The 23,343-nt window shown below is 58.5% G+C and overlaps 3 protein-coding genes across 5 annotated transcripts in view; 1 reads left to right on the top strand and 2 right to left on the bottom strand.

Moving 5' to 3' along the window:
- Positions 1–743, bottom strand: part of HAUS3 (HAUS augmin like complex subunit 3) — a 15,609-nt gene extending 14,866 nt beyond the window's left edge. Inside the window, exon 1 of the mRNA XM_007537640.3 lies at positions 677–743. The gene's annotated coding sequence lies outside the window, so the exon portion shown is untranslated. The remainder of the gene's footprint in view (positions 1–676) is intronic.
- The window catches only part of LOC107523424 (uncharacterized), a 7,087-nt gene extending 605 nt beyond the window's left edge, over positions 1–6,482 (top strand). The window contains exons 3-4 of the mRNA XM_060188477.1: positions 111–981; positions 6,342–6,482. Of these exons, the coding sequence (XP_060044460.1) occupies positions 111–981; positions 6,342–6,482 (1,012 nt within the window). The remainder of the gene's footprint in view (positions 1–110; positions 982–6,341) is intronic.
- On the bottom strand, positions 5,938–23,343 carry MXD4 (MAX dimerization protein 4). 3 transcript variants are annotated; one of them, XM_060188343.1, is made up of 7 exons: positions 23,235–23,343; positions 23,088–23,201; positions 22,922–23,021; positions 20,478–20,507; positions 16,377–16,491; positions 15,914–16,076; positions 15,234–15,821 (listed from the first exon to the last, which is right to left on the bottom strand). In XM_060188343.1, the coding sequence occupies exons 2-7, from the start codon at positions 23,152–23,154 to the stop codon at positions 15,667–15,669; spliced, it is 630 nt and encodes a 209-aa protein (XP_060044326.1). In that variant the 5' UTR covers positions 23,155–23,201; positions 23,235–23,343; the 3' UTR covers positions 15,234–15,666. The 3 variants fall into 3 exon arrangements, with proteins under 3 accessions (XP_060044328.1, XP_060044326.1, XP_060044327.1); XM_060188344.1 differs by having other exon boundaries at positions 15,235–15,821; positions 23,091–23,201; XM_060188345.1 differs by lacking the exons at positions 15,234–15,821; positions 15,914–16,076 and adding an exon at positions 5,938–6,985.

Genomic DNA, 23,343 nt, shown 5'->3' with positions numbered 1-23,343 from the left:
TGACCCCCTCAGTCCCGCGACCAGCTCAGCCCCGCGACCCCTCAGCCACGAGTCAACTCAGCCCCGACCCCCTCAGCCACCTCAGCCCCTCAGCCCCGCGACCCCCTCAGCCCCGATTCGCCTCGGCCCCGCGACCCCCTCAGCCCCGCGACCCCCTCGGCCCCGAGTCGCCTCGGCCCCGCGACCCCCTCAGCCCCGCGACCCCCTCGGCCCCGAGTCGCCTCGGCCCCGCGACCCCCTCAGCCCCGCGACCCCCTCGGCCCCGAGTCGCCTCGGCCCCGCGACCCCCTCGGCCCCGAGTCGCCTCGACCCCGCGACCCCCTCAGCCCCGCGACCCCGCGACCCCCTCAGCCCCGCAGCCCCGCAACCCCTCAGCCCCGCGACCCCTCAGCCCCGAGTCTCCTCAGCCCCGCGACCCGCTCAGCCCCGCAGCCCCGCGACCCCTCAGCCCCGCGACCCCGCAGCCCCGCGACCCCTCAGCCCCGAGTCTCCTCAGCCCCGCGACCCGCTCAGCCCCGCGACCCCCTCAGCCCCGAGTCTCCTCAGCCCCGCGACCCCCTCAGCCCCGAGACCCCCTCAGCCCCGCGACCCCTCGGCCCTGCGATCCCCTCGGCCGCGCGACCTCCCCCTGCCCCCACCCCGGAGCCGCACCCGGGCCGCCGCTGCCCCTCAGGACTCGCCTCTCAGCTCAAAGCCCGCCGCGGCCACCGCACGCGCACAGCCTCACGGGAGCGCCAGCCCGCGCATGCGCAGATGCCGAAACGGGCCTCGCAGAAACCTGCGCACGCGCGGGGCCAAAGGAGGCGGGGCCGGGAGGCACTGGTTTGTGGGCGCGGTTGTGACGTCACCGCAGGGCGCCGGCTTATTGGCGATTCCGGGTGGGACGGGCCGTGGGCGGGGCTTCCTCGAGGCTGGCCCTGCACCCCGCGCGGCGCGGTGTGTCGCGGGTTCGAGACCCGGGGCCCCGACAGCAACTCCAGCGCGAGTCCGCGACCTGCCGCCCGTCACGGGGACAGTGTCCCACATGAGCCACACTACTCGCAGCTTTTATGGTGCACAAGGATTTATCTTGGGGCCAGCAAGGTCGTTCACTTGGGAGTGCTTAGGGCGGGTTCCGCCGCATGGAACCTACAGCACTGGGGGAGGCTCTGAGCGAGCCACTGATCTGTCTTCGTGAGAGAGCAGCTCACTTGTGCCCAGAGTCTAGCCACCCCCCGGTCCTCGGGGTGACATTTTATTTTACTTTACCTGTTTAATTTCATGTTATCATTCTATCAGGAGGAGGAGAGGCACCACAGCCCCCTCCATGATGCTACCGTCTGGCGCTGGGGCTTGAACCCAGAGCTTTGAGTCAATACGGCTTGTTCTCTACCCAGTGAGCCACGACCCGACTCCCGAAGTGTAACTTGTTCATGTTGAAAACAGAACTGACGGAGGAGACCCAGGATATGAGTCCCAGCACCGCCAGGGAGCATGGAGGACCACACCACCTGAGCTGGGGTGCAGCAGGGACCCGATATCTCCCCCTCAGTCCACTCTTCCTTTCTTCCTTTCTTCCTTCCTTCCTTCCTTCCTTCCTTCCTCTTCCTTCCTCTTCCTTCTTCTCCTTTTCCTTCTCATTCTTCTTCTGGTTTGTTTGTTGCCTCCAGGGTTATCACTGGGGCACAGTGTCCCACTACGAATCCACTGCTGCTGGTGGCCTTTTTTTTTTTTTTTTTTTTTCCATTTTAATGGATAAGACAGAGAGAAACTGAGGGGGGAGAGAGAGAAACACCTGCAGGTGGCCAGGCGGTTATGAAGCACAAGAACCCCCCAAAGGATCCCGGTTGCAGCCCCCAGTCCCCACCTGCAGGGGCATCACTTCACAAGCGGTGAAGCAGGGCTGCAGGTGTCTCTGTCTCTCTCCCTCTCTATCTCTCCCTCCTCTCTCAATTTTTCTCTATCCTATCCAATAAAATGGGGGAAATGGCCACCAGGAGCAGTGGATTCATTGTGCCCGCATGGAGCCCCAGAAATAACCCTGGAGGAAAAAGAGAGAGAGAGAAAGAAAGAGAGAAACCCGCAGACCAGCATTTCTCCTGCAGGTAGAGAGCTGGGGGCTCGAATCCTGGTCCTTGCACCTAGCACTATGTGTGCCGAGTGCGCCACTGCCCAGTCCCTCTCTCTATCTCCCTCTAACAAATAAAAATGAGTGGGGCAGGATAGATAGCATAGTGGTGATGCAAAGAGACTTTCAAGACTGAGGCTCCAAAGTCCCAGGTTCAAACCCCCAGCACCACTATAAACCAGAGCTGATCAGTGCTTTAGTAAATAATAATTTTAAAAAGGTGGAGTGGGCAGGACCTAGCTCACCTGGAGCCTCCAGTGCTGTGGTGCACCCCCTTATCTGAATTAAAAGCTGGGAGGCCAGGTGGTTATGCCTGGTTAAGCACATGTATTCAAGCACCAGGGTCCAGGTTCAAGCCCCAGCTCCCCACCTGCAGGGGGAAGCTTCACGAGTGGTGAAGTAGGTCTGGAAGTGTCTCTCTCCCTCTCTTTCTACCCCTCCTCTCTCAATTTCTCTTTTCTTTTCTTTTTTTTTAACCTCCAGGGTTATTGCCGGCACCACAAATCCACTGCTCCTGGAGACCATTTTTCCCCTTTTGTTGCCCCTGTTGTTTTCTCATTGCTATGGTTATTGTTGTTGTTGCTGTTGCTGTCGTTGGACAGGACAGAGAGACATGGAGAGAGGAGGGGAGACAGAGAGGGGAGAGAAACATAAGACACCTGCAGACCTGCTTCACCGCCTGGGAAGCGACTCCCCTGCAGGTGGGGAGCCGGGGGATCCTTACGCCGGTCCTTGTGCTTTACGCCATGTGCGCCTAACCCGCTGCACTACTGCCCGACTCCTCCAGTTTCTCTTTTTCTATCCAATAAAATTAATGAAGTCTAAAAAAAGAAAGAGGAGAAGTGACCTGAGAACAGTAAAGATGTACATGTGTGAGACAAAAAAAAAAAAAAAGGAGAAAGGAAGGAAGAGAAAGCCAGCCAGCCAGCAAGCAGACCAGGAGACAGCTCCCTGGTAGAGGACATAATCTGCTGTTCAAGAGATCCCAGGTTCAAGTCCAAGGCAGAAGGAAGCACCAAGCAAAGTGGACCATGAATGGTGCGACAGTGCTGTGTTCATTCTCTCTCTGTCTCTCTTTCTTGTCTCTCAGCATCTGTGGGGGGCGGGCAAATAAGACTAAGAGGAAGGCTGGCACTGTTTCCCTTATCTGAGAAGAGGGAAAAGGAAGGATACTCAGAGAAGCAATAGGGTGTGACTTGGAAAGGAAGTGGAGGGAGGACTGCAGAAGTGAATAAAAATGGGGAGTCAGGCGGTAGCACAGCGGGTTAAGCGCACATGACGAGAAGCGCAGGGACCGGCGTGAGGATCCCTGTTCGAGCCCCCGGCTCCCCACCTGCAGGAGAGTCGCTTCACAGGCGACTTTCTCTCCCCTCTCTGTCTTCCCCTCCTCTCTCCATTTCTCTCTGTCCTATCCAACAACAACGACATCAATAACAACAACAATAAAAAACAAGGCCAACAAAAAGGAATAAATAAATACTAAACATTAAAAGAAATGAATAAAAATGGGCAAAATAGGGGGTCGGGCGGTAGCGCAGCGGGTTAAACACACGTGGCGCAAAGCGCAAGGAGCTGCGTGAGGATCCGGGTTCCAGCCCCCGGCTCCCCACATGCAGGGGAGTCGCTTCCCAGGCGGTGAAGCAGGTCTGCAGGTGTCTGTCTTTCTCTCCCCCTCTCTGTCTTCCCCTCCTCTCTCCATTTCTCTCTGTACTATCCAACAACAATGACATCAATGGCAACGATAATAATAACCACAACGATTTTTAAAAATGGGCAAAGTAGACAGATAGACAGACAGATAGATATAGTTATATAGTCAACCAATATCTGTGACCCCGGGGAGAACTACTGCAGTTTCTGCTAGAGGGGGATAGGGACACAGAACTCTGGTGACGGGAACAGTGTGCAATTGTACTGTCTTTTAATTATATTGTCTTTTAATTTTTATTATTGCCTCCAGGGTTGTTGCTGGAGCTCAGTGCTGGCAATATGAATCCACCACTCCTAGTGGGCATTTTTTCCTTTTTTTTCTTTTTTAATTTTATTCAGTAGGACAGAGAGAAATTGAGAGGGAACAGGGAGATAGAGAGGGAGAAAGAAAGACCTGCTTCACTGCTCATGAAGTGGACCCCCTGCAAGTGGGGAACAGGGGCTTGAACCCGGGTCCTTCATTTGGTAATGTGTGCGCTTACCACCACCTACACTCCCTTTGTCTTATAATTTTGTACGTCAAGGTTAAATCACTTAAAAAATGTTTTTTAAACAAAATAAAGAGTCCAGCCAAACAGACAGGGACTCAGAGGTCACACAGGCTCATGTGCTAAATATGAACAGTAATGGGCCCTGGGTCAGGTCAAGGGGGGTTAGAGGTAAAGGTATCTATACACTTTTCCCATATTTGAGAGCTTCTCTCTGCCCTGACCCAGCTTTCTGGTCTGTCCCCAACTCTGACACAATACTCGCAGACAAGACTTTTAGCCCACCTGCACATTAGTTGTCCAGCCCAGGCAAAATTTGTAAATTCACGGCCCCATCAGAATTTACCTAAAATAGACTTCCTAGCTTCTTCCAACAGGAAGACCCCAGGAGTTGGTGGTAGCCCAGCAGGTTAAGCGCACATGGAGCAAAGCACAAGGACCGGCGTAAGGATCCCGGTTTGAGCCCCCACCTGCAAGGGAGTCGTTTCACAGGTGGTGAAGCAGGTCTGCAGGTGTCAAAAAAAAAAAAAAAAACCATGAAGGCCCCAAATCTCATCTCCTATACTCTTACCTTTAGGTTCCTCATTATTAAACAATTCGTTCTGCTTTATATCTTTATTTCTTATTATTATCTTTATTTACTTATTGGATAAAGACAGTCAAAAATCAAGAGGAAAGAGGAAGGTAGAGAAGTAGAGAGAGAGAGAGAGAGACACCTGGAGCCCTGCTTCACCATTCATAAAGCTCTACCCCTACAGGTGGGGACTGGGGGCTTGAACCCTGGTCCTTGAGCACTGTAACATGTGCACTCAACCAGGTGCACCACCACCCAGCCCCCCTGCTTTATATCTTAATGCTTTTCAGCCACCAAGTTGCAGATACTTTCATGACACCAACCTGTCTCCCTGGGCAGATGATCTCACCAATGTGTCCTGGAACCTCACCTTCCCAGAGCCCTACCCCACTAGGGAAAGAGAGAGACAGGCTGGGGGTGTGGGTCCACCTGCCAATATCCATGTTCAGCAGAGAAGCGATTACAGAAGTCAGAAGTCCCACCTTCTGCTCCCCATAAAGATCTTTGGTCCACATTCCCAGAAGGATTAAAAAATAGGGAAGCTGGGGGGCAGGCAATAGTGCAGCAGGTTAAGCGCATGTGGCAGCTGTAGTTTGTGCTGAGAGTGATTTGTAGAGTGACAAGACGTAAACAATGGCTCTGTGAGATGTCTTTCATGACTGTGGCTCAGAAGGGCAAGGTGTATCCGCATTACAAGAACCAGCGTAAGGATCCCGGTTCAAGCCTCCCGGGTCCCCACCTGCAGGGGAGTCACTTCACAGGTAGTGAAGCAGGTCTGCAGGTATCTGTCATTCTCTCCCCCTCTGTCTTCTCCTCTCTCAATCTCTGCCCTATCCAACAACAATGACAGCAATAATAACAATAATAACCACAACAATGATAAACAACAAGGGCAACAAAAGGGAAAAAAATAGCCTCCAGAAGTCTGGGAGGTGGTGCAATGGCTAAAAAACAGGCTCCAGAAACAGTGGATTCGTGGTGCAGGCACTGAGCCCCAATAACCCTGGAAGCAAAAAAAAAAAAAAAAGGAACAGGGAAGCTTCCAATGCAGGGGATGGAACACAGAACTCTGTTGGTGGGAACTGTGTGGGATTGTACCCCTCTTATCCCACAATCTTGTCAATCATTATAAAATCACTAATAAAAAATTAATTAATTAATTAATTAATTAGGGAGTCTGGCAAGGGCTGCAGAATCATACAGGCAGGAAGTCCAGGAAGCTCTGGTATCAAAATAAAGGAGAGAGAAAGTTGCCCCAGGAGTAGAGGCGTCTCAGTCAGGCCCTGGCCATGGAGAACACAGTCAGCGAGCAGAGCATCCGGCTGAAGAAGGCCTCTGCTTGGGGTGAAGCAAGCACCTCGGCTTTTCCAGGCTGAGGTGGTGGCAGCGGGACAGCCGGTGGGCACAGTCGGCAGCAGGCCACAGGCCTGAGCAACCTGAACCCTCACACTCCACTCTGCAGCCGGCGGGCACAGTCGGCAGCGGGCAGCAGGCCACAGGCCTGAGCAACCTGGACCCTCACGCTCTGCAGCTGACCGCAGGAGGCTTGCCCCACAAAGTCCTCTGCTATGACGCTGGAAGTGAGAGTCATTCAGATCATTGATTTTTATGGTTTTCTTTTTCTTTCTTTCTTGTTTTCATCCCCCCGAGTGCTGCTCAGCTCTGGCTTATGGTGCTGCAGGGAGTGAGCCCCTGGTATGAGAGTGTCTTTGAAGAACTGCTGTGGTACCTAGCTCTGCTTACAATTCACGTCTATATTGTGGGGCCCAGTTCTCATATGCATTCATGGTTCTACTCCTGGGCAACTTTTTCATTCCCCTTGTGTCAAATAAGGGGGGGGGGGACATCAGAACATACTTACCCAGGAGCTTCCCCTGGTGCTGCGTGCAACAACATTCTCGTGTGGTGCCAGAGTCTTGAACCTGGGTCCTCATGTGTAACAAGGCATCCCCTCTGCCAGGCGAGCTCTCTCCCAGCCCCTTCTCGTAGTACTTTAAGGAGAGCGAAAGGCCAGGTATGGGGATGGATCCTGAGGCAGGGAAATAGCAGTACTTCTACTGATTCTTCACTTGAGTTGCAGCCTCCTCTCTCAAAACACAGGGAAGCCTAAAATGATCAGAAAAACAATGGGGAGCACTTCACAGAGCTGGGAGGGCCCCCGGCCTAAAAGCGGGGACTCTGGTGCAGGGGGAGCATGTGGTGTGGAGGGCAGCCTGGAGGAGGAAGCGCCTTGAGGAGCAGCCCTGAGGAAGCTGCCTGGGAAGCAGCTTCTGTCTTTGGAGGGGAGGAACTGGGCTATTAATAGACAGAGGCAGAACTGGGAGAGACAGAAGTGAAGCCTTGAGGGAGAAGGGCGGGGTGGGCTGGAGCAGGAGGGTGAGCCCAGCCAGGGCTGCTCTGCAGGGTCCTTCTCCTCCTGGGCCCTGGGCCATGCGAGGCCCAGAAAGCCTGGTCCCAAGAGAAATGGCAAAGCTCACAAGATACACGGGGCCCACACCCACTGTCATTACAGGGGCTCGGGGAGTTCTCGTGGAGGAGACTGGGAGATAGCTCATCTGGCAGAGCGCACACCTTGCCACGCTCCAGGACTGGGGTTTGAGTCCCTGGTCCCCTCATGCGAGCCCCATACACACGAAGCCTGTGAGCAGAGGAGCTGTGCTGTGGGGTCTCTTCCTCCATCTCTCCCACCCCAGGACCCCACCCGGGGGGGGGGGAGGCCATGAGAAGCACGGAGCCAGCACAGTCATGCCCCCATTCCAGAAAGATCCCCGGGGTAGGCCGCAGAGGCTGTGGAGAGGAGACTCAGCTCAGATGGGTCAGACTAGCCACTTTGTGTGGCCGCATACAGTTCCTGCAAAGATGGGGGGAGTGGTGGGGTCAGACTAGCCACTTTGTGTGGCCGCATACAGTTCCTGCAAAGATGGGGGGAGTGGTGGGTTCAGACTAGCCACTTTGTGTGGCCGCATACAGTTCCTGCAAAGATGGGGGGAGTGGTGGGGTCAGACTAGCCACTTTGTGTGGCCACATACAGTTCCTGCAAAGATGGGGGAAGTGGTGGGGTCAGACTAGCCACTTTGTGTGGCCACATACAGTTCCTGCAAAGATGGGGGGAGTGGTGGGGTCAGACTAGCCACTTTGTGTGGCCGCATACAGTTCCTGCAAAGATGGGGGGGAGTGGTGGGGTGAGACTAGCCACTTTGTGTGGCCACATACAGTTCCTGCAAAGATGGGGGGGAGTGGTGGGGTGATACTAGCCACTTTGTGTGGCCACATACAGTTCCAGCAAAGATGGGGGAAAGTGGTGGGGTCAGACTAGCCACTTTGTGTGGCCGCATACAGTTCCTGCAAAGATGGGGGGAGTGGTGGGGTCAGACTAGCCGCTTTGTGTGGTCACATACAGTTCCTGCAAAGATGGGGGGGAGTGGTGGGGTGAGACTAGCCACTTTGTGTGGCCACATACAGTTCCTGCAAAGATGGGGGGGAGTGGTGGGGTGATACTAGCCACTTTGTGTGGCCACATACAGTTCCAGCAAAGATGGGGGAAAGTGGTGGGGTCAGACTAGCCACTTTGTGTGGCCGCATACAGTTCCTGCAAAGATGGGGGGAGTGGTGGGGTCAGACTAGCCGCTTTGTGTGGTCACATACAGTTCCTGCAAAGATGGGGGGAGTGGTGGGGTCAGACTAGCCACTTTGTGTGCCTACATACAGTTCCTGCAAAGATGGGGGGAGTGGTAGGGTCAGACTAGCCACTTTGTGTGGCCACATACAGTTCCTGCAAAGATGGGGGGGAAGTGGTGGGCACCCCAGGCCCAGTGCCCAGAGGAGGTCCTGAGCAGAGCTTGCCAGGACCCCTACCTTTCTCATTAATAGATATTTTAAAAAATCTTTAAAAATAAAATAAAAGAGCCTGGCAGTGGCACACCTGGTTGAGCACACATTACAAAATCAAGGACTTGGGTTCAAGTCCTCGGTCCCTACCTGTGACGGAATCTTCACGAGTGGTGAAGCAGGGCTGCAGGTGTCTCTCTGTCTCTCTATCTCCCCCTTCCTCTCTTTTTATTTTGTTTATTTGATAGAGACAGAGATAAATTGAGAGGGGCAGGAGAGATGAAGAGAGGCAGAGAGACACCTGCAGCCCTACTACACCGCTCATGAAGCTTTCCCCCTGCAGGTGGGGACTGGGGGCTTGAACCTGGGTCCTCGTGCACCGTAACATGTGCACTTAACCAGGTGCGCCATGCCACCCACTGCCTGGCCCCTCTCCCACTTCCTCGCAATCTCTAGCTATCTGTATCTAATAAATAAATATACTAAAAATTAATTAAAAGAAAATTAAATTTATGTAATTTAATAAAAATAAAATACAGCATTTTTTTAAAAGCCAATAAATAGTCTGGGGGGAGGGTTCTCAGTGCCACACCGCCATGTGGGAGGCCCTGGGCTCGGCCTCAGCTGCCCTGGAGAGGGAGTCACAGGCCCAGCCATGCTCACACTGGGAGCCACTTTGTTGTGGTGGTGGTCTGGTGTCGGGCTGCACCGTGGAGAAGAGAGCGGTCGTCCAGAGCAAAGGGTACACAAATCTTTATTATAGGATGGGGGAGGTTTGGTTCAGACCACGTGGAGCCAGCCGGCAATGGCCGTCCCCACTACCTGACCACTAGGAGAGAGCAGGGAGCGAGACCTCAGAGAAGGAGAGCTGAGAGCCCAGAGAGAGGGGGGGGGGTGAGGGGGCTTTTTATTGGGTGACAACCAGGGGTGACGTGTAGGGCCAGGATTGGTTGAAGGGGGCAATGCTAGGGTATCGCGCGGCGTGATGTGTAGGGCCAGGATTGGTTGAAGGGGGCAATGCTAGGGTTTCGCGCAGCGTAGTAAAACCTGGGGGCGGAGACTGCATCAGAATAACTCCTCAGCAACATCTCCTCCTATCCCTTTATATCTAAATGGACACAGTAAAGAAAAATGGAATGGAGCAGGCTTAAATGTTTTAGAGGAATGCCATGCTCAGGTGGGAAGATGTAGGACTTTCTGTGGAGGAGGGAAGGCTTAAATGGCTGCCAACCTTGAGAGATTTATGCGTCCTCCTGTGCTCAACCTCTCTTTAGAGAGAGAGACTTACCTGGAGAGACTCATCTCATAGGTTTAAGCGCAGCCTGCTCAACCATCTCTTCACAATATCTCTACATCTTTTCTTTCTATCTAGTAATAGCATAAGATGTACAAAGTCTGTAAAAGACTACCATGGAGCAGAAACCTTTTGGGCATAAGCCTAAATGATATAACAAAATAGGAAGGGACAAGTAGGGGAGTAGTAAAAGCCAGTGTGGTGTGAAGGGAAGGATTGGTGTGTAAAGGAACATTCCCTGCTTGGGTGGGGAAAGGGGTGAGGGTACATAATGAGGGGGAGGCGGGAGGCATGACCCACCAAACAGAGGTGCTATTTGCCATTGTATAGTCCTCAAGGCAATAGTCAGTAAAGTCTATGAATTACTCAGAATCAGTCTATGAAAAACCAGCAGTGTGAAGGGAAATAAGCTGCTTCAAAATTGTGTAAAATGTATATAGGGTATGTCAGAAAGTCCGATACAAGTCTCAGTCCGAAGTAGATGGCTAGGGGAAGTATTGGCAGGGGATGCAACGCTGCATGAGGGAGGTCAGCCGCTGGAATGTTGCTTTTCTGTAGATAGCCAGCTGGAACTGCCAACACGTGACAAACAGGTCAGAAGCAGGAACAGTAACCAGGCATGAAGAAAGTTCTGTCCTTGGAGTCTGTGTATCAGGTTCTTCAGATCGCGCTCAGTGGGTAGAGCATGAGACTCTTAATCTCAGGGTCGTGGGTTCGTGCCCCACGTTGGGCGCCAGATGTTGTTGTGGTGGTCTGGTGTCAGGCTGCACCGCGGAGAAGAGAGCGGACGTCCAGAGCAAAGGGGTACACAAATCTTTATTATAGGATGGGGGAGGTTTGGTTCAGACCACGTGGAGCCAGCCGGCAATGGCCGTCCCCACTACCTGACCACGGGGGGAGGGCAGGGAGCGAGACCTCAGAGAGGGAGAGCTGAGAGCCCAGAGAGAGGGGGGGTGAGGGGGCTTTTTATTGGGCGACAACCAGGGGTGACGTATAGGGCCAGGATTGGTTGAAGGGGGCAGTGCTAGGGTTTCGCGGGGGGGCGTAGTAAAACCTGGGGGCGGAGACTGCATCAGAATCACTCCTCAGCAACACCGCTTCCTACAGGAAACCCTCTTCTGGGGGTGTCCTGGGGGTGCCCCACAGGTCCAGGCGGACAGGCCCTGAAACCCAAGCGTGGGAGACAGACTGTGCCCATGCCGTGACCAGGCCCTGGGAAAGCCTGGCTCTGTCGCCTGGCATGGCAGCTTCTCCTACCTGCCGAATCTCAGGGGCACCGTCCTGGGGCTTGGGGACCGGATGTCGGCTCAGAGGACCGGAGCTCTTTGCCCACACCCCTTCCCGTGTCTCCCACCGGTGAGTGGGCTGCAGGCCAGGCCTCCCCCACTGCTCCTGGCTTCCTTCCCTGAGCAGGTGTCCAGGCCAGCCAGCACTACGGGAACAGGGGCCAGGCCAGCTGGCAGGGCAGGCCCTGCGGCCAGAGGCTATTCTAGGGACTCCAGGACAGGCCCGCTGTCCCCCACAAACTCCCGGCCTCGCCTGCAGCGGAGAAGCCTCCCAAGTGGTGGAACAGGGTGGTGGTGTTTCTGTCTCCCTCTCTCAATTCTTTTTTTCGGTGCCGGCACTATGAATCCTCTGCTTCTGGCGGCCATTTTTCCCCTTTTTTAATTAATTAATTATTGGAGACAAAGAAAAATGAAGGGGAAGGAAAGGGGAGAAAGAGAGGAAGACAGACAGAGAGACACCTGAAACCCTGCTTCACCACCTGTGAAGCGCCCCCCAGCAGGAAGGGACGAGGGGCTTGAACCCCAAGCCCTTGTGCACTGTTGTGCTTAACCTGCTGCACCACCACCTGGCCTCTCCATTTTTCTTTCTTTTTTAGTGGATAGGTCAGAAAGAAATTGAGAGGGGGGAGAGGGAGAGAGAAAGGTAAGACACCTGCAGACTTGCTTCACCACTTGGGAAGCAACCCCCCTGCAGGTAGAGAGCTGGGGGCTTGAACTGGGATCCTTGCTCCAGTCCTTGCGCTTCATGCCATGTGTGCCTAACCCGGTATGCCACTGCCTAGACTCCTCTACAAATTTAAATATAATTCAAACATTTAAATTATTTACCTTAATGAGAAAGACACACAGAAAAAGAACCCAGAGCCCTGCTGAGCCCTGGCTGATGGTGGTGCTGGGGATTGAACCTGGGGCCTCAGAGTCTTAGGCAGGTGAGTCTATTATAAAACCACTGTGCTGTCTCATTATTAGTATTAATATCATCATCATCATCATCTTCCCCAGAGTCCTACTCAGCTCTGGCTGATGGTGGTGCTGGGGATTGAACTTGGGGCCTCAGAGCCTCAGGCAGGAGGGTCTTGCACAAACTGTGCTGTCTACCCTGCCACCCTGTCATTTTCTGTCTGTATCCAATAAATAAAATATTAAAAGCAGCAGCAAGAGGAGAGTCAGACAGTAGTGCAGCTGTTAAGCGCACGTGGCACAAAGCACAAGGACCGGCGTTAAGGATCCCGGTTCGAGCCCCAGCTCCCCACCTGCAGGGGAGTCGCTTCACAGGTAGTGAAGCAGGTCTGCAGGTGTCTGTCTTTCCCCCTCTCTCTCTGCCTTCCTCTCATCTCTCCATTTCTCTCTGTCCTGTCCAACAGCGACAACAATAAACTACAACAATAACTATATATATATATATATATATATATATATATATATATATAGACTATATATATGTAAATAACTACAACAATAAAAACAAAGGCGACAAAAGGGAAAATAAAGAAAATTTTTAAAAAGCAGGAGGAGGGAGTCGGGCGGTGGTGCAGTGGGTTAAGCGCAGGTGGCGCAAAGCGCAAGGGCCGGCTTAAGGATCCCGGTTCGAGCCCCCGGCTCCCCACCTGCAGGGGAGTCGCTTCACAGGCAGTGAAGCAGGTCTGCAGGTGTCTTTCTCTCCCCCTCCGTCTTCCCGACCTCTCCCCATTTCTCTCTGTCCTATCTAACAAGGACATCAATAACAACAACAATAACTACAATAATGAAAAACAACAAGGGCAACAAAAGGGAAAATAATAAATAAATAAATAAATAAAGCAGGAAGAGGAGAAGAAACAGGGAGGCTGGGGAAGAGCACAGTGGTTCTGACAGACTTTCATGCCTGAGGCTCTGAGGCCCCAGGTTCAATCCCCAACACCACCATTAGCCAGACCTCAGGAGGGCCTTGGTCTCTCTCAAATAAGTATATAAATAAATCATTAAAAGAGGGGTGGCAGGTGGTAGCTCAGCAGGTTAAACACACACGTTGCAAAGCACAAGGACCAGTGTGAAGATCCCAGTTCGAGCCCCCCGCTCCCCACCTGCGGGGGGGGGGGGGGTCACTTCACAAGCGGTGAAGCAGGTCTGCAGGTGTCTGTCTTTCTCTCCCTGTTTTCCCCTCTCTCGATTTCTCTCTGTCCTAGCCAACAAGGGCGACAAAATGGGAAAAATGGCCTCCAGGAGCAGTGGATTCATAGTGCAGGCACCGAGCCCAGCAATAACCCTGGAGGCAAAAGGGGAGGGGGACATCCAGGCATGTGGAAGCTGGCTGAGGCCTGCCCCTCGCCCCTAGAGGTGAGCCATCCCTTTGGAGCAGGGCGAGGTCCCAGCAGTGACTGTGTGACCCCGTCCAGGAAGGTGCCCAACATGGGGTCCCAGCCAGCAGGTGGGGTGCCCCTGCCCACAGGATCTCTCAGTAGGCAGCTGTAGGGGTGCACCCAGGGTGTAGCCCCATGGGAGGAGCTTTTGCCAGTGGGTGACAGAGACCCAGACACTGTGTGAGGTATAAAAATCTGGATTTATGTTACAAAGACAGAACGGTACAGCACAGCCCCACAGGCGACCTCAACCCGTGTGATGCCCCACGTGGCCTGCACCAGGGTCCCTGGGCCCCTGGGCTGTGGTGGGGGACCTGCCCTAGTGCTCGGGGGCCGGGACCACAGCAGTCGGTCTGCTGCCTGACCCCAGGGTCCTGATACCCACCTGACCCAGGCAGGGTCCCCGAGGCCACTGGCCAGGTGTGGGTCCTAGCACCGGGGCCCAGACAGAGGGAAACCCCGTGAGGCTAGAGACGGGAGGGCAGCCGGGCCACTGCACCCCGGGGTGGCCCCTGAGGCCCAGTCTCCCCCTAAGAGGCTTCCAGTGGGGGTGTCCAGCAGGGCACAGGCTTTGAGGTGCGAACAGACCCTGTGGCTAGGAGCCGGCACTACACAGGCGGCTTGCAGGGTGCTGGGGTGGGGACTGGCTCAGCACACCCCCGGTGGAAGCCCAGCCCCAGCAGGACCGCAGGGGCTGCCCACCAGAACTCCTTGCAACCACTGGAGAGTCTGTCTGACCTGCATCCCAGTCCCATCGGGGAGGTTCTCTGCCGGAGCCCCTTCCAGGGACCTTCCTGTCAGGACACCCCCCACCTCAGGGTGTTCTCTGGAGTGGCAGGAAAAAAAGACACTTCCCCACATCTAGAACTCGCTCACTGAGATCCAGAGGGTGCGGGCACAGCTACTGGGCAGCCCTGAGTATTGCTGTGTGGCCGGGGACAAGGGCTCTGTGAAGCAGCGGCTGGGATGGCAGACTCCCTGACGCCCAGCCCAGCCGGTACCACCCACCCTCTGCACAGGGGTCGGGGTCCAAGGGACAGGAGGGCACTCACTCATGGGAGGGGCCCTGCCAGCCTGTGGGGAGGCTGGCACTGGGGGCCACCTCTGGCCCTCTAACCAGGCTGCCCCTTGGGGAGGGCCGAGGACAGCTGGTGCTAGGTGAGCTGGGGTGCTGGGCGCCCCGGGGAAATGCTGGTGGTGGCAGGGACCAGGGACCAGGGACCAGGCACTTGGAGGACGGCGGCGGACGGCAAGTCCCTGAGATGCTGGGTGTCCCTCAGCAACAAGGACGCGACCAGGGCAAGGAAAAGAGTCAAAATCCCTAAGGGAAGAGGGTGGCACTCGTGGAGTCTCCGGAGCTCGCTTTCTCTGGAAAAAACCTTTAGTTTGGGAAGAGCCTCTCCCGGCCGACCAGCAGCGTGGCGATCTGCTTCGTTTCAGGGGAGAGGAGGAAGCTCTGGGGCCCCTGGCTTCTCCTGCCCCCGTCCTTGTATGGCCGGGCAGGGCCACCCGGCTCGGAGGACAGTGTGGCAGCTGGGTGCCAGGGGAGCAGACAGGGTGAATGGGCAGCCTCTGCCCCCGGCGGGCCGACCGCCCAGAGCATGGCCCCTTTGGGCCAATATGCCAGGGTTGGGGGGGGGCAGGCACAGAAGCTCAGTGCCCGGGGAGGTCCTGAGGCCCCGGCAGCCTGGGCCCCCGTGCCGCTGACCGAGTCCTGCCCGGCCTAGGTCCGTCTGCATTCCCTGGAGCCTGCTCGGACCAGAGCAGACAGATGGGAGGACATGGCCAGACGGCCTCAATCCCCCATCGCCCCTGGGGTCTGGCTTGGGGTACTGGCAGCTGGGGTGGTCAGCAAGGACCCCCCACCCCCCCGCCAGGTTTGCAGCAGTGACATTTAATACTCTGGAATGACTAGGAATCTGACAGCAGGACCCCAGGGTGTGGACACCTCCCTGAGGGGCCTGGCGGAGGTGCAGGGCGGTGACCCACGGGTGGCAGCAGCCCCAGGAGAGGCTGAGGGCGGACAGGCTGGCGCAGGGCCTACGAGAGCCCGGGGCAGCCAGGCCGCCGGCAGGGGGGACCGTAGCCGCAGTGCTCGCCGCAGCAGGCGTAGTGGTCATCTGTGTCGCTGCCGCTGCCCGCGCTGTCCAGCTCTGCGGCTGCAAACTCCATGCCCTCCACATCCACGTCCACTTCTGGGGAGAGGGGGCAGTGAGCTCGGACGCGGGAGGGCAGGCGGGTCCCCTCCTCCTTTCCCGGCCACAGAGACAGCGGATGCCCTGCCCACCTTGCTCTGAGTCATCGGTGGAGACGGCTGAGCCAGTGCTGTCGGTGCGCACGCGCTCCAGGCTCTGCGCCGACAGCTGCTCCAGCCGCCGCTTGAGAAAGCGGTGCTCCCGCTGCAGCTGCTCCTTGATGCTCAGCGCCCTGCGGTCCTGCTCCTCCAGTTTCTGGGGGTGGGCATCCGTGAGCCCGCAGCCCGGGAGCCCCTCACCCATGGGGCCTGGGCAGGGTGGCTGCCGCCAGACCCCTGTGCCTGGGGTCCTCCCCAGCTGGCCAGCCGAGCCCCGCCTACACCTCCTGGGAGGATGCAGGGTGCCGGCACTCATCCCCAGAGCTGGCCCGTGGTGCCCGGGCTGAGACAGTGGATGCTTTCCTGGCTGGCGAGGGTGGCAGGCCCAGAGCAGGTCTCAGCGTCCCGGGATCAGGGCACCCACACCCTGGAAGCCCCATGCCTCTTGCCGGCTCACCTTGATGTGTGTCCTGGCGCGCTTGAGCAGGCTGAGTGTGGTGTGCCGAGTGCTGTCAGGGCCCAGGGGCACCAGCTGCTTGAGCTGCTCCAAGTACAGCCGGAGCTTGGCGCGTCTGAAAGGGCCAGAGACGCCTGTGAGGCCTGGCGGGCGGTGGTCTGCGGGCTCCCCCAGCGGCAGGCACCCAGTGCCTCCTGGAGCACCCCAGCCTCCATGTGCCAGAGCCTGACCGGGCATCTGTCCCCTCCTCGAGGACATCCCTCGGGGCCCTGATCAGGCTGCCAGCTCCTCCCCACCTCGCTCTGTGGGCCGCTGCCACCACAGGAACACGAGGCCACCGGTGACAGCCTGGGGGCCCTGGTGCCCACGAAAGTGGTTTCTGACCACTGCAGAGATGTGTCCCAAGACTGTTCACTCAGGGAGAGGGGAATAAGGCCAGCACCCTCTCTGCCCCAGGAGCCCCTGCCCAGTGCGTCCATCCATCATCTCAGACACAAGGAAGGAAGCAGGGGTGGTTACACCTGGGGATGGGGTAGGGGCGTCTGCAGGAGGGTCTCAGTGCTGCCCTGTGGCCCATGTCAGCCTGCCACGTCCACACAGCATCACCCAGCAGCAGCCCAGATGAGTCGTCTTCTGCTGAGCCTGTGTCATGCCAGGCAGACACCAGGCTCAGCCCCGGGGGCTGGGGGTCTTCAGAGGTGAGCCCCCACCCTCACAGATGCAGCTAGGGGTGGGCCACAGGGCCCAGCCACCTCTGCGTGGCTCAATCCCCCACAATGGCTCCTGCGCCCAGCCCACTCACAGGAACGTGTGAGCAGAGGCACACAGAGCTCGGAGGGCTGCCTCAGAGGAGCCCCTTCCCCACCCCCCCCCTGCATCACAGCCCTCCCCTAGAGACCCCACTGTCCTACACCCCAGGAAGACCCCCTCACAGTAACCAATCTCTCTCCCTAGGGAGACACCCATGACCCGTCTCTCCACTCCAGAGAGTGCTCCTTCAGTCTCTCCCCCCAAGGAGACTCCCTCATAGTGACCGCAAGCCCCTCAGTGACCCCCACCGCCCCCCATCACCTCCTCACACACGTGCTCTGCAGCAAATGGCGATTCTGAGGGCCTGCGCTAAGTCATGTGAAGATAGCCCGGCTTTGGTGGGAAAGCAGACATGCCCCCAGCCCCCCAGCCCGAGGACAAGTGGACAGCGGCATCCGAGTTTCCAGTGGGCACCTTAGCACACAGAGCAGCGAGTGACGAGGGACCCAGACTGTTTAAAAACGGCAACAGCAGACGCACACGAGAGACTGGACAGACACGGAGAGGAAGCGCGAGGCTCCGCAGGCGTGGCAAGCTTTATTTCTGTGGCTCTGCGCCCTGTGGGATGCTCTCCCAGGGTCTCTGCCCGAGCGCGGCACGGTGCTCACACAATCAGAAAGGACGTTTGTACAGAACAGAACACAGCAAGAAGACAAGTCACAGTGGGAGATGTTTGCAACACACACGGCAGACGGGACCCGGGCTCACAGGCAGCCACAAGGAGGGCAGCGTCGCTCCGTGGCAACGAGCGGAGGACACACAGGTCAGCAGCGGGACAGAGGGCCGGTCCAGCCCAGAAGTGACGGGAAAGTCCCGGACACGGCTCAGGCAGAGGCGAGGAGCACTGGCGGTGTGCGTGCCAGGTGACCGCCAGGAGTCCCAAGGGCAGCGCAGAACTCAAACCCTAGACCAGCACTTCTCCTCAGACGACGGGGCCCACGAAACCACCCCCGGGTCCCGGGTGGACACCTGGAGTGCAGGAGAGGCAGCCAGGCTCGTGTGGCAGGTGAAGGTTGACTGATGGTGGCCAGCAAGGGTCCGCCCATGGGCGGACCCTTGCTGGCCACACTAGTGCCAAGTGAGAAGGGGGCCACGGGCAGGGTCCCCTGAGCTGCGCAGGGGTAGGAAACTATCTCAAGGACACCCGAGTCAGGTCTGGAGGCGGAACAACTGAACTTTAGGACAGAAAACAGAGAACCAGGTGGGGACATACCCAGTAGAGCGCACAAGTTACCATGAGCAAGGATCTGGGTTCAAGCCCCCGGGCCCCACCTGCAGAGGAAAAGTTTTACAGAAAGCAGGACTGCATGTGTCTCTCTTCCTCTCTGTTTCTGTCTTTCTCAGAAAAGAAATCCTCCAATAAAGACATTTCAAAAGAAAAAATGGCCACTGGGAGTAGTGAAGTCATCATGCAGGCCCAGATAACACTGGTGCTCCCCCAAAAATGTAAAAAAAGGAAATGAGGGACCAGGATGTGGTACACCTGGTTGATTGCACACATTACAGTGCGCAAGGACCCGGGTTCAAGCCCCCAGTCCACACCTGCAGGGGGGAGGCTTCATAAGTGGTGAAGCAGGGCTGCAGGTGTCTCTCCCTCTCCCTCCCTGCCTTTCCCTGCCCCTTCTCAGTTTCATTCTGTCTCTATTCAATAATAAACAAACATTTTTAAATGTCTTCAAAAATAAAAATAAATAAAAATAAAATAAGAAGATAAGAAAGCTGAGGAGCTGGGGCCAAGAGGGAACTCACCAGCAGGTGTGTGTCTTGCTATGTACACACCGCAGGTTCAAGCCCGAGCAGCTCTGACACCGTGCGTCTCTGTGTCTCTCTCTGAGTGAAAGCAGCCCAGCAGCAGCAGTCAAGTGAGTGAGGCCCCAGCTCCACAGGGGAGGACAAACACAACAGAGCTCAGAGTGCTACAGCAGCCGGAGCACTGGACTTGGAGCAGAAAACTGAGCTCAACCCCCATCACTGCTCGTCCTTCTCTTTCTTGTTTATTTAAAAAAAAAATAAAAAAAGATTAATCACCGGCTGTCCAGCAGTGGGCACTACCAGGCGGGAGGCAGCAGGAAACACACCCCCAGCGGGGGAGGCAGGGGAACCCCACGCCCTCCTTCACCCACTCTGGAATGGACTACAATGCCTGCTTCCTGGGAGGGGGGCGGGGCCGGGTGGCTCAGGCTGCCTGCTGACTCTTGAGGGCAAGGCTCTCCCGTGAACACAGACCCCACCCCACTGACACCCCCCCTCCAGCCCAGGAATGGCCAGGCCTGGACGCCTGCTAGGAGGGGCTTCGGCGGCTGCAGAACTTTTCTTTAAGCTGCGCATCTCCCCCACCCCAGCCGCGGCCACTAAGAAGGGGGGTGCTGACCGGACTCCCGGAGGGCCCTGAGCTGGGCTCGGCCTGCGAGGCCCATGGGTTTAGCTGACCATGGCTCCCAGGAGGCCGTGTCCAGGCGGGTGGGAGGGGCAGGTGCTCCCTTCCTCCCTGTGGCCGGCAGGGCCCCCCGGGCCCCACCTCCAGCCTGCAGCACTGACCACCCAGGGTGGGGCTCAACATGACTCCATGAGGTGCAGCTGAGAGAAGGCGCTGAGGGCAGCTCCAAGGCAGCCCGTGCACCCCCGTCTGTTCTCCCCGCCTGCCTCAGAACACCTCCACACCTGCTCGATCCCAGGGCCTAGCTAGCCCTCCCTCCAGCCTGGGGGCAGCCCCCTGGGACCACCTCCGAGCACAGCACCAGCCCAGCAGGTGGGGCTCTGGCAGAGGGTGGGTCCCAGGGGACCTGACGGGGGGGGGGGGGGGGGGGGGGAGGGGCCTCTGGGGGTGCCAATCGAGCTCCAAGCCTCAGGCAGGGAGGCTCAGGTAGAGTGCAGACCCTGTCCAGTGCAGAGCAGACAGGGCTGCCTGCCCAATTCACACCGGCCAAGCCCAGTTCCCAGGGTCCTCTGGACCCACCCCTGCTAGACACTGAGGGCAGACCCCAGGGCCTCAGGGTGCAGGTGCCCGGGCACAGCTGTGGGCCCCAGAAGGCAGGGGATGCAGGCCTCCTGGGAGCCAGCATCCCAAGGGCAAGTGGGTTGCTCCCCAAGGCAATCAATCAGATGCCTCCAAGTACAGGAGTCCTCCTCCAGGGAGCCAGCCCTGACTGTCCCCAGTCCCCAACCCTGCCTGGCTGTGGACCTCTGGCCCTGACTCCCAGCCTGGGCACGGCCCTGCCTAGGAGAGCACAGCCGTGGGAGGGAGGGGCAGCACTCGTCAACAGGAGGGCACACGGGGCAGGGGTCTCTTACCTGTGCTTTTCTAGTTCATTGTGTGAAGACCTGTTCAGAGAGACAAAGACAGCACTCACCCTACTGCCCTGCCAACAGCACAGTGCCAAGGCACGGGGTACAGGGTGGCAGGAGGGAGCTGGGTCCTGACGGCCCAACTCAAGACTGAGGACAGGAAGCCACTACCAACCAGGAGCTGGGGACCTCATCCCAAGTGACAAGGACAGGAGACGCACAGGGGACCGGGCCAGGAGGACCCAACCCCCCTCCAAAAGGGATGCTGGCTGCCTACCTCTCCCGCCCCGGGGCCACATGGGCCACTGCACTGAGCAGAGGCCAGGCCTGTCGCACTCCCAGCAGCCAGAGCACCACCGCTCCCATTGGGCTCGCAGGTCTGCTGGCCATCATGCCCACTGGAAGCCCAGGACAGAGCAACCTCTGGCCAGCAGGAACCAGCCCACGGGGCCTCAGGGAGACCCTTTTTTTTTGGGGGGGGGGTCTACAGGAAAGGGCTGGTCTGCATGTAGCCCCTCGGGGTGGGGCCCCACCAGCCCTGCTCTGCCAGTTGTGCCCACTTTGGCAGGAGAACATGGGGTCTGCCTTCAGGACAGTGAGGGGAGCCTGCTCCCGGCCCCAGACCAGGTGGGAGGCGTCCCCATGCCCTCCCCCCCCTGCCTGGTGTGCCACCTCTGCCACCTGCCAGGACCATGGCGGTGGCCTCCCAGGTGCCCATAGTGCAGGTGCTCTTGCCCAGCTGAGGGGCCCCTGGTCACGTGGCTGGCCCCGGGGGCCTCAGGAGTGCTGCCAGGACTCCGTGTCAGCTGGAACCACTGCCCGCCAGCCTAGGGCTACTGCGGGGGGGGGGGGGGGGCGCAACAAGGGTCAGTGAGCACCCAGCCTCTGAGAGCCCTGCAGGCCAGCCTGCACCCTGAGGCAGAGGGCACGCCATGGGCAGCCGAGGGCAGAGGGAGCTGTGTGAGTGACCTGCCCCGCTCTTCTGTCCCCCCGCAGGGAGGGGCTCCTGTCTACTCTCCTGCCACCTAGACTCCCCGAGTCCCTTCCGGGGGTCCTCACCACCCCTGGTGGCTATGCGCTCGGCACCGTGGCCAGCCCCACTCCCGGGATTGGTCCTGCTCTGCTCCTGACTGAGGTCTCCCCTGTCAGGGTGCACCTGGGTCCCCGGCAGCCCAGTCTCTGCCCCAGGAGAGGAAGGGAGAGCTGCAGCGCAGGGGCCTCTGGCTGGATGCAGATGCAGCAGGAACCCCACTCCAGGACAGGAGAACAGGGTGGCCAGAGCAGCCCAGACAAGCAGCTCTCGCCTCCTTGGGGGCAGGTGGACTGTGGAGTCAACAGAAGCAATGAGCAGGGAAGCCCCCCGGCTAGTCAGGGGGCAGGGACATTGTCCTCAGCCACACCGACCTGCATCCCTGAGCCTTGGGGCTGGTCTAGGGTCGCGCTAGATGGGGCTCTCATGGCAGATGGTGGAGGGGTCCCACCCAGGAACGTGCACCCCAGCTGGGAGGTTTCTGCAGTCTGGATACACGGTGAGGACTGCAAGCCCCTCTGCCCTTTCAGAGACCCTCCCTTCTCGGAGAAGGAGACCCTGCCTCAGGCGACCCACTAATCTCAGAGAAGGAGACCTCACCTCAGGGCAACCCACTCATCTCAGATGACCCTCCCCTCAGAGATGACCCGCCTCAGGATGACCCTCCCCTCAGAGAAGGGGACCCCGCCTCAGAGAAGGGGACCTCACCTCAGGATGACTCTCCCCTCAGAGAAGGGGACCCCCGCCTCAGAGCGACCCTCCCCTCAGAGAAGGGGACCCCGCCTCAGGGCGACCCTCCCCTCAGAGAAGGGGACCCCGCCTCAGGGCGACCCTCCCCTCAGAGAAGGGGACCCTGCCTCAGGGCGACCCTCCCCTCAGAGAAGGGGACCTCACCTCAGGATGACCCTCCCCTCAGAGAAGGGGACCCCCGCCTCAGAGCGACCCTCCCCTCAGAGAAGGGGACCCCGCCTCAGGGCGACCCTCCCCTCAGAGAAGGGGACCCCGCCTCAGAGAAGGGGACCTCACCTCAGGATGACCCTCCCCTCAGAGAAGGGGACCTCACCTCAGGATGACCCTCCCCTCAGAGAAGGGGACCTCACCTCAGGATGACCCTCCCCTCAGAGAAGGGGACCTCACCTCAGGATGACCCTCCCCTCAGAGAAGGGGACCCCGCCTCAGGGCGACCCTCCCCTCAGAGAAGGGGACCCCGCCTCAGGGACGAACCCCGCCCCGCTGGGGACCCCCGCACTCGCGCCGGGTGGGGGCCGTCTCCCCGGGGCCTCTGTCCGCGGCCCCTGTACGCGTGGCACTGTTTACGGGAGGCGCAGCGGGAAGATGGCGGCGGCGGGCGGGGCGGCGCCTCCTCCAGGCAGGCGGCCGGGCGGGCGCGCGCGCGGGGCGGGGCGTGGCGGGCGGGTACCTGCTGCTCGGGGCCTTGCGCACCAGGCCGGCCGCCTTGGTTTTCTTCGGGGCGAAGTCGCCGTCGAAGGGCAGCGCCGAGGCGTAGCCGTGCTCGGCCTCTGCGGACACAGCGCGGTCAGTGCGGTCAGCGCCCCGCCCCGCCCGCCGCCGCCGCCGCCGCCCGCTACCTCGGTCCCGGCGCTCCAGGTACTCGGCGGCCTCCAGCAGCAGCAGCAGCGAGTTGAGCTCCATCGTGCGCCGGCCGGCGGCGGCCCCCCGCCCGCTCCGGCCGGCCCCGCCCCGCGCTCGGCTCGCCCCGCGCTCGCCCCGCCGCTCGCCCCGCCGCTCGGCTCGGCTCGCCCCGCCGCCGCCGCCACCGCCGCCGCCGCCGAGCGCCCTCACATTGACACTGCGGGGAGCGGCGGCGGCGGCGCGGCCAAT

This window comes from Erinaceus europaeus, chromosome 3 (genome assembly GCF_950295315.1).
Source record: "Erinaceus europaeus chromosome 3, mEriEur2.1, whole genome shotgun sequence".
In the NCBI taxonomy this organism is placed as follows: domain Eukaryota; kingdom Metazoa; phylum Chordata; class Mammalia; order Eulipotyphla; family Erinaceidae; genus Erinaceus; species Erinaceus europaeus.
The sequence above is the reverse complement of the archived record's forward strand: the minus strand, read 5'-3'. Positions and strand labels throughout refer to the sequence as shown.